The sequence below is a fragment of the Spodoptera frugiperda genome, chromosome 23 (genome assembly GCF_023101765.2).
Source record: "Spodoptera frugiperda isolate SF20-4 chromosome 23, AGI-APGP_CSIRO_Sfru_2.0, whole genome shotgun sequence".
NCBI lineage: Eukaryota > Metazoa > Arthropoda > Insecta > Lepidoptera > Noctuidae > Spodoptera > Spodoptera frugiperda.
The window spans coordinates 4,617,304-4,633,141 of NC_064234.1; the positions used below are offsets into that span (position 1 = coordinate 4,617,304).

General features: G+C 36.5%; 1 protein-coding gene across 1 annotated transcript; it reads right to left on the reverse strand.

Moving 5' to 3' along the window:
* Positions 1-1,559: 1,559 nt before the first annotated feature.
* Positions 1,560-15,816, reverse strand: LOC118266895 (activated Cdc42 kinase Ack). The gene is made up of 11 exons (XM_035580512.2): positions 15,663-15,816; positions 15,356-15,541; positions 14,954-15,204; positions 13,898-14,315; positions 13,234-13,435; positions 11,795-11,990; positions 11,150-11,275; positions 10,210-10,286; positions 7,509-7,739; positions 5,575-5,706; positions 1,560-5,221 (listed from the first exon to the last, which is right to left on the reverse strand). Exons 2-11 carry the CDS (start codon positions 15,440-15,442, stop codon positions 4,128-4,130), a joined length of 2,814 nt encoding a protein of 937 aa, XP_035436405.2. The 5' UTR covers positions 15,443-15,541; positions 15,663-15,816; the 3' UTR covers positions 1,560-4,127.
* Positions 15,817-15,838: the final 22 nt, after the last annotated feature.

Genomic DNA, 15,838 nt, shown 5'->3' on the forward strand with positions numbered 1-15,838 from the left:
TATAAATTATAGACTTACAATTTTATTAAACAAACTAACTACAGTAACTACTAATAATCGATATCAAACTAAACCTACGTTAAATAATTTAACCAGAAAACCAGGAAAACTCAACAAATAAACTTTTTAATAGACAAATACAACGAAACCAATTTAGAATACACGAAACAGCAGGACCACTGCAGACAAATAATCATACGACTTATAGTACACTATTTCCACAACAGTACCGAAGCGCTCGGCCGATACCCAACCAAATGAATGTACCGAAATTTAACATTTATTTTTATTTTTTAAAATAAAAACTATCTTATGTCCTTTCTAAGGTTCTAAACTATATCTGTACCAAATTTCAACCAAATCCGTCAAATAGTTGCGGAGATTAATGGTATAAGCATAGAATGTTCGACGTGATTCTTTAATTTGACATAACTTTTTTATTTATGAACCGATTGACATGAAACAAACACTAAATGTAAATTTAAGCATCCCACAATATATTCGTGAAAACCGCATCCAACTCGGATCAGCCGTTTCTGAGATTAGCGCGCACAGACGAACAGACAAACAGACAAACAGACAAACAGACAAACAGACAAACAGACAAACAGACAAACAGACAAACAGACAAAAAAAAGTTAATTACATTTTTGGGTTCGACATCGACATAACAATAACCCCTGCTATTTTTTTTATTTTTATTTTCAATGTACAGACAGCACTTTTCTACGATTTTATTATATGTATAGATAATGCGTCACCAGAAAACAATATTTATGTGGATGACAACGACGTTAAATGTTTTAAGAACGGCCACATGTTATTCTCACCTGCGTCTAATTATAAGAAAACATACTTTATTTTCTAATTAAATCACATCACATCAACAGCCTATCTAAGGTCTCCAGACAGAAACCTCCTCACAATACGCACCGTTTCCAGGAAAATTACCTTCGGTATCAGGCCCTTGATCCACCCGCCTAACGCCAGCCTCCTATAATGTATGTCGAGACTTGGGATCAACGCATTGGTCGACACGACTATTGGCACAGTGATAGCTGGATCTACATTCGACAATCTCGTGAGCCAAGTTAAGAAGTTTATCCTTCTCAGTTTTCACGAGTTTCTCGTCATGGTATTATCATTATCAGCCAAGCCAAGTGTGAGCCATGCTTCGGCACGATTAGGCTAGCTCGACCGGAGTGATACCACGGCCTCACAAAAAACCGACGTGAAACAACACTTGCGTTGCGTGAGTGAGGTTACCGGAGGCCCAATTACCCCCCTTCCTAATCCTTAATTCCCCAAGAACCCTTAAATTCCTAACCCCCAAAAGGCCGGCAACGCAATTGTAACGCCTCTGGTGTTTCAAGTGTCCATAGGCAGTGGCGATTGCTTACCATCAGGTGACCGATCTGGTTGTTTACCTGCTTATTAAAAAAATATGGTCGTCCCTCTACAGGGCAAAGGTCTCCCTACCTTCCTTCCACTCGTCTCTTCGTAGAGCTTTCTGTGAACACTGTAGAATTATAGTAGGGTTATTGAAAAAAAAAATACAATTTGTGATGCTAACAGACGTTTTATTAGTTTCATCCAAGCAGCCTTAGATGTTGAAGCATATTTACAAGAACTGTACATTTATTTATACAGACTCCAAACTCTCGCAAGACGGATAGATAACATTATGTTTACATTACCTACAGTATTAGTACATCGAGAGACATTAGAACATTTATCGACAGTCGTGATTTTATCGTCCATCGCTTACTTCTATATTTTCTGTGGATTGTGTCTTTGAATTAGTATTTCAACTTGTAGTGCACCTTTATCATGAAATACATAGTCATGGTGTACTTTAGTGTCATAAAAAATGTGATTACTATAAAATCTGTATTCAATAATTTACAAATGCAGTTAAAGTACAATATGAATAAAAACATTGTCTTAAAAAAGGGAACCGCCTTCATCATAGCATTTTCTTTCATAGCCCTGAAATCTAAAAAAGGTGCTGAAAACTGCATCAAAATTGGTTCAACCAAACGCGAGATAATCGCGCTCAAACATACATACAGGTGAAACTGAGATTATACTTTTTCAGGTCGGTTAAAAATATAAAAATGTCTAAATCGGGCCAACCACGACTGTTTCCATCCAAACTAAAATTTTGGGTTTTACACATCAATGTCTTGTTCACGTAAAATGTACACACAATACAGGGAACCGTTTAATTTAAATGTTAAACGCCAATTAATACGTGAAATAGAAAAATACTTTAGGTAAAACTTGCCTTAGTCGTTTACGCTTAAATCTACATTTTAATCAACAACGAATAATTAGTTACACCGGATCTACTGACAATAAAATTTAATATTCACTAATTGTTTGCCATTGAGTATATCAACGTCGTACGTCGAGTTAGACTGGCTCATCGCCGTAGACAAATAACATATACACAACATAACTTACGTCATACATTTCTTCTAGGATTATTTATTTTATAAGTTTACCTAATATCAAGCTTTCTGACATTCATGACATCTCATAAACAACATTACACTTGCAAATTATGCTAGGGAGGCCCATCGATCCGGCAATTCGAGGCAAGCTTAGATCACTACAAATAATATTAATAAATAATTACAAAAATGACTTAAAACGTGCCAGTGACGCAGTAACTTAGCTTTCGTCAAAATAACTAAACTAGCAGGTACTTATTGGTGAGGCACCGTGTGATGTTGTCCGAGTATCGCCTAACTAAATAAATAGCACGTTTATACACTGCCTTGTGAACACTTACTCAGTTATATATGTATAGAAGTATTTACAAACTGCTTGATCAATAGAATCCGATTGAAGAGTTCTTTTAAAATTAATGTAGAAACTATCAATGATGTTGTTAGTTAACTACTTCTTAAACACAATTTGATATCACTGTTTCATTGTAAAGTTCAGAATTTCACATTAGAAGCAGAAGAGATAGATATTTAGCAAAGTATTCACTGAATTAATGTTCAAAAACAGTAGTAATGATAAAAACTAATAAAAATGAGTAAAAAATAGTGAGTAATAAAACTTGTAAACATTGAGTTTCACACTTATTTCGAGATAACTTCGAGTTTAACAAATAAGCTGTCAATATCAGCTGCTAATCAGCTCAAATATCATGCATTTTTTGATAACTTGCAGAAATACTATAGATTTAAATATCTTTTTATAGAACGTGTGAGTATCTGAGAAGGTACTCATACAAACACTCCTCATAGATTAATAAAAACAATCCTGCTCTGGTATACAACTGGTGAACAATTTAATAATTATTAATAAGAATACAATTACTACTATTAATTAACCAATATTTCACTGGTCAATAAAGCTACCTTTTGAGATGCCAACACGGGGAATGATCATCGCCATTTTCACAACGAGCACATTATCTACGTACAAATAGACGCCAATTGACTATATTATAATAATATAATACTTTCTATTGTCTGTTCCTCATACAATAGTATCCAAAATATAGTCACCGTTCCAAAAATAACACTCCGTAATATACACTTTGAGATTATATAGACAAATTCTTATTTACAGTTTGCTACGTCGACATTCGAATTACATGAAGTATGCAGTAACATTAATATCAGTTATAGTATAAGTATTTAGTAATGTTGCATGCTGGGGTCGATAGTTCTAGAGGCCAGTTAGAACACATTGTGTTAACGTAATGGAATAGATTTAGGATCAACAAAATAACGTACAAACTATACTAGAATAAAATTAGAATAAGGTTAGGAGGGACAGATCGTCATACGATTCTCTTTCCTGCGACTTTAAAATGCTGTCAGTCTTATGTAAATTGACATTTCAGAAGATTACGATATTATTTACAATAGCTTTACCTAAGTCTCTATGTAGACCATGTCTAACAAACGATGTGCTGTGCAATGAATGCTCGATTGAGCACAAACGTCTTATGAAATGTCAACCTTTCAATCAGTCATCTTTCTGTTTCGAGAATTAAAAGGCACACAGATAATATCTCATCGCTTGGTAACTTAAAATTAGTATACTTTGCAACATTTTAGTAGACTGATTTATGGGGCACTAATGAGATATGTGACGTGTGATTATTTCGGTTTGGTGGGGCAGGGCGGCGCGGGGCGGTGCGGGCGCGGCGCGGCGGCCTCGTACACCTCGTCGTACAGGTTGCAGTTGGAGTACACGGCCGCGCTGTACGGGCCGCCGGCGGCCGGCTCGCCGATCTCGCTGTACAGGTTGCTGGCGGTGTCGTTGACCTCGTCGTACAGCGCGGCGGCGGGCGCGCGCGACGTCGACGCCAGGCTGCCTCGGAAGCTGTCGTAATTCGAATACTGATAGTCCACATTCTGGTACTTGTACGCGGAGTAATTCTTAGAATTCTCAACGCAGTCGCTAAAGTTCTCCAACTTCTCGCCGTCCTCTTCGTACTTCGGCACATAAATGTTCTTTTCATCGCTATTGTTCATTTTCGATGTGGTCGATAGCTTGGTGTAGTAGTCTTTAGTTTCCAATATAAATTGTTGCTGCACCGGTGTAATGTCGTCGTTGTTGTAGATAGGAATGTCGCCGTAATTCTTATCTCCAGAGACTTTGCTGGCTGCGGCTGAAGTAGACGGCGCGTTATACATGTTATCGCTGTACGGATAATCAGTGTTGTTGCATTTATATCTAAGGTTAAGAGATTCTGAGATTCTGTCATCTAGCGACATGTTTGCCAGTGAGGTTGCCACACTGGGCGAGATGTTGTTACGTTCTAATGAGAGAGCGTTGTTCATGGCGTACGGTGACGGAGTGTTACCATACGTGTTGTTAGCACCCGCGGCGGCTCTAGTTCTGCTAGTAGTGCTAGTAGAAGGCAAGTTGTTGTAGATATGTGAAGCTTCGCTGGAAGACGCCGTGTGGTCGTTACTTGAGTATCTGAGAGATTCTTCTATCTGTTTGCATATATCACTTATGTTAGTTCCAGTATAATCATAGTTAGGTCTAGTTGCATTGGAGGGCCAGACTTGTGATGTGTCGAATGGATCTGGTTGTGGGGTTGGTTGTGGTGTACTCAGTTGTAGAGGGGTCGACAAGTTGTCTAGAGACTTGGCACCATAGATGGCGTAGTTCTGTACATTGTACGAAGCAGAGACACTGGGTAAGCTTTCTATGCTCTGCTCGCCCCAGTCACTGTCGAGTCCTGTAACAGATAACAAAAACAGACATGAACAATAAATCATACTCTTTGTTTTTCAAAACGTTACCTAATTACCACCCTTCCCAATTCCCGATTCCCCAGCAGCCTTTAAATTCCTAGCGCCCAGAAGGCCGGCAACGCACTTTTAACGCTTCTGGTGTTTCGGGTGTCCATGGGCGGTGGCGATTGCTTACCATCAGAGGCATCAGGTGATCCGTCTGCTCGTTTACCGGCTTACACCATAAAAAAAAACTTTAGGTGGTACTTTTATAACCACTTATACTACTATGATATTGCTGAAGTTTCTAAATTCACAGCATGACTTAAATCAATATATTCTTAAGTATATTACTTACCAATTTCAGGTACATCTATGGGCTCGTCAAGAATAGAGACAACATTGGGACTAGTGGGGCTGGACTTCTTAGTGGGCGTGCTCAGGTGAGTCGAGGGTGGGAGGTCCAAGTCGATCAATATGTCCTCTTTTACTGAAATATAATAAAAAAAAAACAGTGATAAAACTTTATTTCAGACTGACTACATTCATTGTCAAAATTCAATTATGAACATTTGGGATAAGCATTATCTGGTATCTGGTAGATACATAGAAAACACATGTAAGCTTATATTACACCGATAACTACATTACATGATAACTCGATTGTAATGTTATAATGTTCCAGACACAAACAAGAGTAAAGTATTATTAAGTGGAATGTGTAATATTCAATAAATAATATACATATAGTAACTAGCTATTTCCGCGCGGTTTTACACGCTTTGCTCAGCTCCTATTGTGCGTAAAGTTATATAGCCTAAAACCTACTTCGATAAATGCACTATCCAACACAAAAAGAATTCTTCAAATCGGATCAGAAGTACCGGAGATTAGCGCGTTCCAAAAGACATACTCTTTAGCTTTATTAAGTATAGATATAGATCCTAGATATAACGGAAATTATAGTACTTTACAACCACGACAGTAAGTCTCGTACTACACTATTTCACACTTAAAATATAACAACTGAAAACCGACCAATTTACATACATAAGAAAGCAAACCTAACTTCAGAATCATAATAACGTGAAAGAAAACAAACATGAATACATTCTAATGCCTACCTGTATCGATATAATCACATCTGTACGGTGAAACCATGCACTAGTAATGCAATAATCATCGCGTGTGCTACCTCGCACCTTTGTATCACTCATCAAACTTTAGTCCAATTATATTATTATATACGTTTAATTTTGACTTCACAACTGTTGTATCATTTAACTAACTACCCAATTCTACAACGTCAATGCAATAAATGTGATTCACAACAACGTACGTAACGTAATTTCAATTAGTTACGCCCACTATGGCAGTGTGAGACGCAAACTGTGCGCTCTCGCGAAATGTATCACCATACTGAGTGCGGACGCTAACAATGCGTGAGTATTAGCAATTAGAGTATCGCCAGTCCTGTCAATAGACTTGTTGTTCAATACACTCTGTACAGTGTACAGTATAACATGGTCGTCATGACGTCATATAAGACATTATTTTTTATGAAGTACCTACTACATCCACGTTATTTGATTACTGTACCAAACATTTAGCTAACATACAAATTGTGCTCCTCGTAATTTTAATATTTTAGTATGTACTAGTTATGTAGCGAATGTCGTATTTTAGGTATTCGTGAATGCGAATATCTGCCGACTAGGAATTTAGATCACTTTATCTTATCATCAAAACTTAAATTTTTGCGAATGCTAATATCTAAAAATGTGCGAATATTCGTAACATCAGTATGTACATAAGTATATTTTATGCAATTTTGAATAGCGATCGTTCTAAGAACTTAGTAGTCGGCGTATAATTATATAAATCTCATGAAGTGATCAGTATGGATGATATGGATCAAATCTCCATCTGAATATTTAGTAGTCTACAGAAGCACTTGAGAATAAACCTGTTTGCATTGCAATACAGTTTTAATACAAGTCAATATTTGTTTTTCTAATTAAATAAATAACCTTCTTCAAGATTCCGAGTAGTTTTTTTAAACGTTGCCCCACACCGTGTCGTGTATGCGTTTGCAAACATACAACTTTACAAACACATGACGCCCAGACCCGAAACAACAATTTGTGTATCACACAAAGAGTTGCTCCGTGCGGGAATCGAACCCGCAACATGTTGCACGGCAGCTAGTTGCCCAGCCATCGCGCCAACTGTGCAGTCAGTTGCATTCTACATACATTGCTATGATTATAAATATACCTGAAGAATCCATACCTTGATTGAGACTCTTGGAATGTGCGTCCCTAGTCTGCCTGGAGGCTCGTTCCTGCGCGAGCGTGGCGACGCGGTCGTTGGTGAGTTTGTTGTAGTTGAACTGTTTGTTGCCCGTGTTCCCGCCGCGCGTCGTCGACGGCTGCGTCGACTCTATCGTGCGACGCTTGCGTAGTATCACCGCCATGTCGTCCGACACGCCGTTCGATGATGAGGCTATCGATGTCCCTTGGGCTGGAAATATTTGTGTTTCTCATTAGTTTTGCTGAACAAAATGTTATATAGAGAACAGTGGAAGGAAGGTAAATATGATTGTGCCCTGCAGTGAAATGATCACGATTTAAAAGTTTTATGGTAGATAGGTACATTTTTGTACATTGTGTCTAAATTCATTAATTAATTCACGTGTTGTCTTAGATTAAGTTACATAAACAACCAGCCTGTAAATGGCTCCAAAGCAAAGAAAAATGGGGTGTTTCTTTAAGGTATACATTTTTTTCGAGGAATATAAACTAGGCCAAAATAATAAATATTGCCTTCTAGCTTTTCGCTGTTCGTAAACTTTTTATTTATAAGGCAAGTAACAAGATTTAATATACTTTAAAATAAGACGCAAACTGTAAACAGGTATACCTTTCCATCTTAAGTTTAAGAAACATTTCAGCAAGTTATACTATTTCGCAAAAACACACTTTACTTCAATCTCTGTCATTGAAACACGTAAAACTAATATTACGTCATACTCAAACAGTGTAGCGTGAACATTTTGAACTCAATGTTGAAGTGCTCGGTACACAGACACTGCAGATGCGCATTGCAAAAATAAATAAATTCACTTTGTATCTGACTCATGCACACATGTGCTTTATTACCATATAGATAAGTAAGTGATAATAGTGGTATCGCAGTATTAGTTCAAATACAGAGTTAAAGGTGGCTCTAGTTGTTCTTTTTCCCATACAAATTTCGTGGGGGTTTTTCCAACACTGGCTCTGACACTGTCTCATCATTAACTTTGTCGGTACGATTTTAGAATTTTAAAATAATAAACCACAAAAATGTTAGAATAGCGCAACTTTGGGTCTTACTGTCTATACTGGTGGCTATTTATCGAGGAAGTCTATCATCAACAGGAGCCGAGCAGAGCGGGTGAAACCCGTTCGTAAGATGAAATGTAAAATGGTCAGTTAAGAATATAATTTAAGTGCGTGCATAAATTTTAGTATATCTCAGTAGCAGCACGGAGTCTGGATAGTGTCCAATATTTGGCAATAGGGGGTGCCTATTGCATGGGACTTATAAAACAATAGGTGAAAAGTATTCATAATTCAACAGTACATTGTACTGTGGCATTACGTTCCGTAACGTGCACTTCTGCCTACCCTTCGAGGATAAAAGGCGTGACGTTGCATATATAATAGATAATAATAATAATAATGTATAATTTTATCTAAAATACCGATAGATATGTGTAGCATGTCCAGGTGTGACATGTTTGCATAAGTCACACAGATTTCATGGCTCAAAGGTGATAAAATTCACTTAGTCATAGATTAGCGATTGTCAATGCTAAGTGCGTCTCACACGACAGTGTTACGGCGTATGATGCAATTTGCATACAACTTCTCGAGATTTTCTGCATGAATGTCTTTTGATATCTAAGTCATTTATTAATACTGCAAACAGTATAGGGCAAACCCTATTATAATAGAATGTAATTGTATAATGAATATTTACATATTTGTTATTGTAAGAAATAAACACGTGTTCATATGTTTCATATTACTTATCATGTTGATTAAAGGTTTTTTTTTCTTAGCATACTAACATGCAATAGCTTTTTCAAAAAGAAATAAGTGGCGAAACAAGAATATATCTCCTCACTAGCTGACCCGGCAAACTTCGTACCGCTTCAAATATTTTTCTAACCTTTTAGACTTGCCCTGGACTCCCACAAATAATTCAAGACCAAAATTAGGCAAATCGGTCCAGCAGTTCTCGAGTTTTACCGAGACTAACGAACAGCAATTGATTTTTATATATAGAGATATGATAGTCATATTTATACTAAAGGAATAAATTAGGGATGTAGCACAGTAATTATCAAAAGGTACTACATATTTGTATAATTTTTCTCATCCTACACATCACTAAGTGCAACTCAACGCGATGATTATAATTACCAGCAAGTAACGGTAATACAATAAGTAATTACATCACAATCGTATTACTGTGCAATAGTTTTACTTTCTTTAGCTAAAGTAAAAGTATAATACGCCACACACACGCACGTCGCATATAAAAGTGAACGTGTTTACTAATATAGCTTATGAGTTATGTTTATGTTACACTATTTAGTTCAAATATTATAGCTATGCACTTAGTTTTTTAAAGAGGTAGGTAATGGAGTTCAGTGAAATGTAACACCCACTTTATATCAGTTAGATAGGTATGTTAAGTAATAATAACATAGGGGGTGTCCATTAATCGCGGCAAGCGAGCGAGGGTCCCGCTTCGTAACGTTTAATAATACGGAGAAGGGTTTAATAAAATATCACGTGTCTTTATTTTTTCGGCAAAAGCGAAATTTTTATACGTTAACTCTTAAACTACCTAAAAATGTTAACATATTTGTATTTTGTGTATTAAAAAATGTACATGCGGTAGGGGTGGGGGTTAATCAAAAAGTAAGAAATCAACTTACCTCTAGGTGTCAACGTCTGCGATTTCTTAACTGCCTGATTGTTTTTACCGCTCTTCACTCCAACCGTTACTAATGTGCTGCAATAAAAATCAAATGTTAATATCTACTTTAAATTATAGTTTTCATTTAAACAGTTCAAATTATTATCAAAGTTTATCATCTATCTATAGTGAGATTTAAAGATTTTCTCCATTAATTTAAGTGTGTAAGCCGTGACTTTTTACCCGACTGCGCCAGAAGGAGGGTTATGTTTTTCGAGAGTATGTATGTATGTATGTATGTATGTATAATTGTTTGGCACGCTCTGCGGCCTAAACGGCGTGATGGATTTTGGCTTGAGAGGTGTCGTTGGATTCGTATTTACTGTGAGAATGACACTGGATATATGAAAATTATAAAAAATCAAAATGGCGGATTTTTGGCGCCAAATTCGAATACTGCTCACTCTCTAGCCTGAACAACTGGATGGATTTCAGCTTGATAGGGGTCGTTTGATTTGTATTTACTGTGAAAGTGACACTAGATACTTATAATAATTATCAAAATATAAAAATATTAAAACTAAAAGAAAATAAAATAAAATAATGTAACTCGACTGCTGTTCATAATCTCCCTAAAACAAGAAAGTCATCGTAAAATTAAAGCAGTCGGGACCCATGCTAGAAAGCAAGCCGTATGTCACTCACTATGTCTTCAGATTTAGAATGGGTCCCGACTGCTTTAATTTTACGATGACTTTCTTGTTTTAGGGTTTTTTCATTTTCATATTATGAAGAATTGCAGTCGGGTTTTTTAGTTTTTTAAATTATAGTTAATTGAGTATGTCAATTGAGTTATTACAAAAACATAGAGATTTAGAGGGTTAAGAGTTCATGCTATAAAAGTAAGTAGATAAGTATTAAGAAAATTTGACTTTTTGTATGAAAGTAAAAGAGCTTACCTGGGAAAGAGTCCTACTTCCAAAGTGCGTTGGTTCTGTCCCTTCCACCAATGTAGCTCGGGTCGCTTGTCTATCAGTATGATCGCGTCACCAGCGTCGATGGTCATCTTGCCCGGTCGCCGGTAGCTGTTGGGAAGAAAGTTACCAATTCATAAACTATGTATTTATGTATTATGGCGTGACAATATTGCTATGCGTGAGACGCGCTTACAATGAACTATGCAGCATTGTCGTGTCAATGTTTGATACAGTTATTCGAATCATTATTAATGTATGGCATTTCGCAAGCGGCTTTGATGTTTAACATCCTATATATTTGGTACTTAATTAATAAATGATTTATCAGACAGTACATAAATATTATTTTTATAAATACATGACATATTCTCCAATGTTATCTATTCAAAACTGGGCATTTTTTATGGTAACGGGGCAAACGTGCAGTCGGATCATCACAAAGGAGTCACAGTTGCGTTGCTGGCCTTTTAAAAAGGAAAACATTGTTTTCTTGAATCTAGGTGGTATTGGTTCAACAATACCAATACGCGGAGATCTGTGTTAGTGGAGCTAAATGCGCATTCAGCAAAACGAGCATTATACTGCTTTCTAGAAGTAAGGTCAAACGTAATTGCATTATTTCCTCACCTGAGGGCAGCAATAGCAGTTTCGAACTTGTTGGTCTCGATGTACCGCTGGATGCCGGCGAAGGTCGGCCGCTCCTTGGGGTTGAGGTCCCAGCACTGCATCATCAGCATGTACACGTCCGGCGGACAGGCATTCGGAGCCGACAACCTTTGTCCTTCACGCATTATTAGCCGCAGTATCTCCGACCCGTTCAAACCTGATGGAGGTCAATAACTATTCATATAATAAACATTACACATGCATAGCACATTCAGTTTTATTGCTAACAAACAAAAAATCCCAGTCCGTCAATGAAACGGTGATTAACATTTTAATTGTAAAGTCGAACAATGGATTCATAAGTCAATGTTACTATCTATAGATAGTAATCTGCACTTTATTTTTGCATAGAAAGGTTGAAAGAAAATAAAACCGGCCAAGTGCGAGTCGGACTCGCTCATGAAGGGTTCCGTAACAGCAAGTAGATGACATAATATAAAAGTTGTAAAATAACTTTGTTTTACATAGAATTGTATGAACGACAAAGTTATATTTGCGGTTTTTGAAAATGTTTTATTTCTTAAAAACTAATAATGATATCTCGTTCAAACTAATTTTCGTTGTTAGTTTCCATTGAAATCTACAGCATATATTTTTTTCAGTTTTCTCACTCTCTTATTTTAAAAGTTAGAGGGGGGACACACATTTTTCCACTTTGGAAGCGTCTAACTTTCAAACGATTGATTTTGACGAAAAGTGGTTTTAGGAACCTTAATGCCTTTTTTAAAGACCTATCCATAGACACCCATCACGGATACGTTAGCTGAAAAAAAATCAGTTCCATGTATGGAGTGCCCAACTTTAATTTTTAAATTGCTAACAATTTTTATTCAAAATTCTAATAGCAGTTACCGTCAATGAAACCATGATTACAAAGTTTTAACTAGGTAGGCCCAACAGTTTCGGAAATAAATGGATGTGACATACGGTCGGATGTTACAGACAGACAGACATGACTAATCTGCAGGGTTCCGTATTTTTGCATAGAAAGGTTGAAAGAAAATAAAAATAAATCGTTCGACGTTTATCAATTGAATCAGAATGGAGATGTCGGAATGTAATGCAGTAGTCATATCTACATAGGTATGTTAATTGAATTAATAGTGAGGTACAAATCAAACTCATTCGTAATCAATCAATGCGATTTCAATTAAATATAGCTTTGATTGAGGAAAGGAACTATCGTCTGTACGCCAGAATCTACATAAATAAGACAGACATGTGAACATAGATACATCATTGTATTTGTGCAATTGCGTTTCACATTTTTCTATTATAAGACTTTATTCTGAAATTTTTAGACCTTTCACTCGCGTGGCATAACTTTATAACAATAGAGACATAAACAAAAATCTTTTAAAGGTGTGGGAAATTTTCGTGTAGATAGTTGCATTGCTTACCTATCCAAGGTTCCTCGCCGAAGGTGTACATTTCCCAGAGAGCGACCGCGAACATCCAGACATCGGAGGCGTGTGAGAACTGTCGACTGCGCAGCGACTCCGGCGCGCACCACGGGAACGGCACGCGCCGACCCTCACTCATCACGTAGCAATCGTCCGCGTCCGGTAGTGCACGCATTAGACCAAAGTCACCTATTTTCACCTGGTAACAACAGAAAAGAAATAGAATGTTGATCTTTTATACAAATTCAGGAGTATTTAGAAGCTTGAAACGCAGTCCGTTTTCTTATTAGATATAGCTGTAAAAGATGTGATTCCTGTGTGATTGTTATCATTGGCAAAACAATGCTGCTTTTTATCAGGATTGTGAAGAGGTTTCTTATAGCTTTAAATGCTAGATAATTGTTCAAATTCATTTTAAAAGTTGTTAAGTAAATATTGTATGTGCTGCTTGTCTCTTTACTGCTTCAAATTTATCATTGCCAATCCCATATGATAACAGGATAATAGTACATAACACCCAACATTCAGTCACTCAAACCATATTTGATAAGTACAGCACTATAAGGATTGGCTGCCCATCCCATTAAAACGCTTAGTCACCATTTCCAAGATATTCCATAACAAATAAATAGTTATTAGTCACATTTTAAAGGTAACTCACCAAATCCACACTGGACAATAAAATATTCCTGCAAGCAAGATCCCTGTGCAAGAACCTGTGCTTTTCCAAATGCGCCATTCCTGATGCAACTTGTTCTGACCATTTGTAGATGTAGTTCAGGGACACTTTGCCGTTCTGTGCAACAATATAATCTAGTAGAGAGCCCATAGCTGCCAGCTCACACACCATCATCAACGGATGGAAGACTACACCATGGAGTTTGATGAGATTGGGATGTTTCAAACTGTGCATAGCCTCTACCTCCCTCCTAAAGTCATCATAAACTCCTGGTTGTGAGAACGCATCTGCCTTTAACACCTTAACTGCTACAGGAACTGTTTGTGATGGATGTTCAGACACCCTCCATTCTCCTCGCTTTACAACACCAAATGACCCATTACCAATCTCACTGTGCAATCTGCAATAAAATTTGTTTATAAGATATCAATATGTTATACTTTCCCTAATTCATATTATGTATTAATCTGTCACATGTTTGACCTAGGCAAATGTACTGTCTTATTGGCTGATGGTGGTGCATAATGGATTAAATATCACAACAATGAAAGTCAACAACTTTAAAACAATAATAACACAATGTGGAAGCCATATTATGTGACTTTGATGTTGTTGTTTTCTCAGTTTATTTAATTAACATAAACTTCATAACTAAATGAGATCAAGTCAAGTTTCGCAAACAAAACAATCAGTTTTTTATTATTTATAAAAAATATTTTAGTTCACATATTCTTGAGAATATCCAATCCATCAAATCTAGATCTCTTTATATTAAAATCTATAAATTATTAAGTTCAGCTAATAGTTCTGTAATTAAGCTTAGTCTTATTAGAAAATTATTTTGATATTACTCATTACTAATTATGGATCTGTTGATTGCCCCTTGATGGTTCCGTAAAAAAAACAATAAGATTTTGAGTGCCATATTAATGCTGCCTTATCTGTAGAAACAGGAAATCTTTACAAAAATTAATAGAACCATAAGGAAAATCCATCTGATTCTTCTAAAGCATAAAAGCATACAAGGCCAGTACTCACATAATGTCCTTCTCAAGTATAATACAAGTTGTTCTCGAGTCTGCTTGTGATGTCCTTACTGCTACATCAGTTTTCTCCTTAGAAACTGAGCTCGATGATGAACCAAATAGTTTGTTCCAAAACTTTCTGTTCCATAGTTGTAATTTCTTTTTCCTGACAGCATCAAATAACCTGCGCACCCCAGGCTTACTGATGCCCAGCTTTTCAAGGTCCTCAGCATGCACATAGTCAAAATGTGCTAGTCTTGTTATCTAAATCATAAACAATAACAAACATGGGATGTTTGAGTCTAACAATATGTTCCAAACAAATAAAACTGCTTAAGGATAAATTAAACTGGCTGTATAGTATCTACATTCCAAGAATGAGTGTAAAAAATATTTATAATAAACTATAACATACCTGCAACTGATCTCTGATGGGTAAATAAAACTGTTCAAGTTGAACATTCTGCAGAATCTCACAGAGCCAATCTGTCCCAGAATCCATTTTAAATTATGCTTCACTGCAATTTGGATAAACGTAGAATAAACGCATCTCGAGCAGGAAGTAGTCGTTCGTTGCAAAGGATGTGTCCGATGGCTGTTACTGCACAAACCAGAATAATTATGGTTGCAAGTTTTTATGGAAGTTCTAGGAAAATTATATTGACAGCAAAACCTTTTTTTGTCACAAGCAATTAGAAGATAGCGTAGTAGAAAATGCTTACTGTTTCTTCGATGTATTCACATTTAGGAAAAAAATATTATAAATAAGATTGACTGAGACTCGATTGAGACACCTATTTTCATATTTACCCGTGATTGACAGTTGTTACTTTTCTTTCTATTCTTAAACGTAGAGTAAGCCCTCATTTTGGTTTATTTCATATATGGCAATACTATG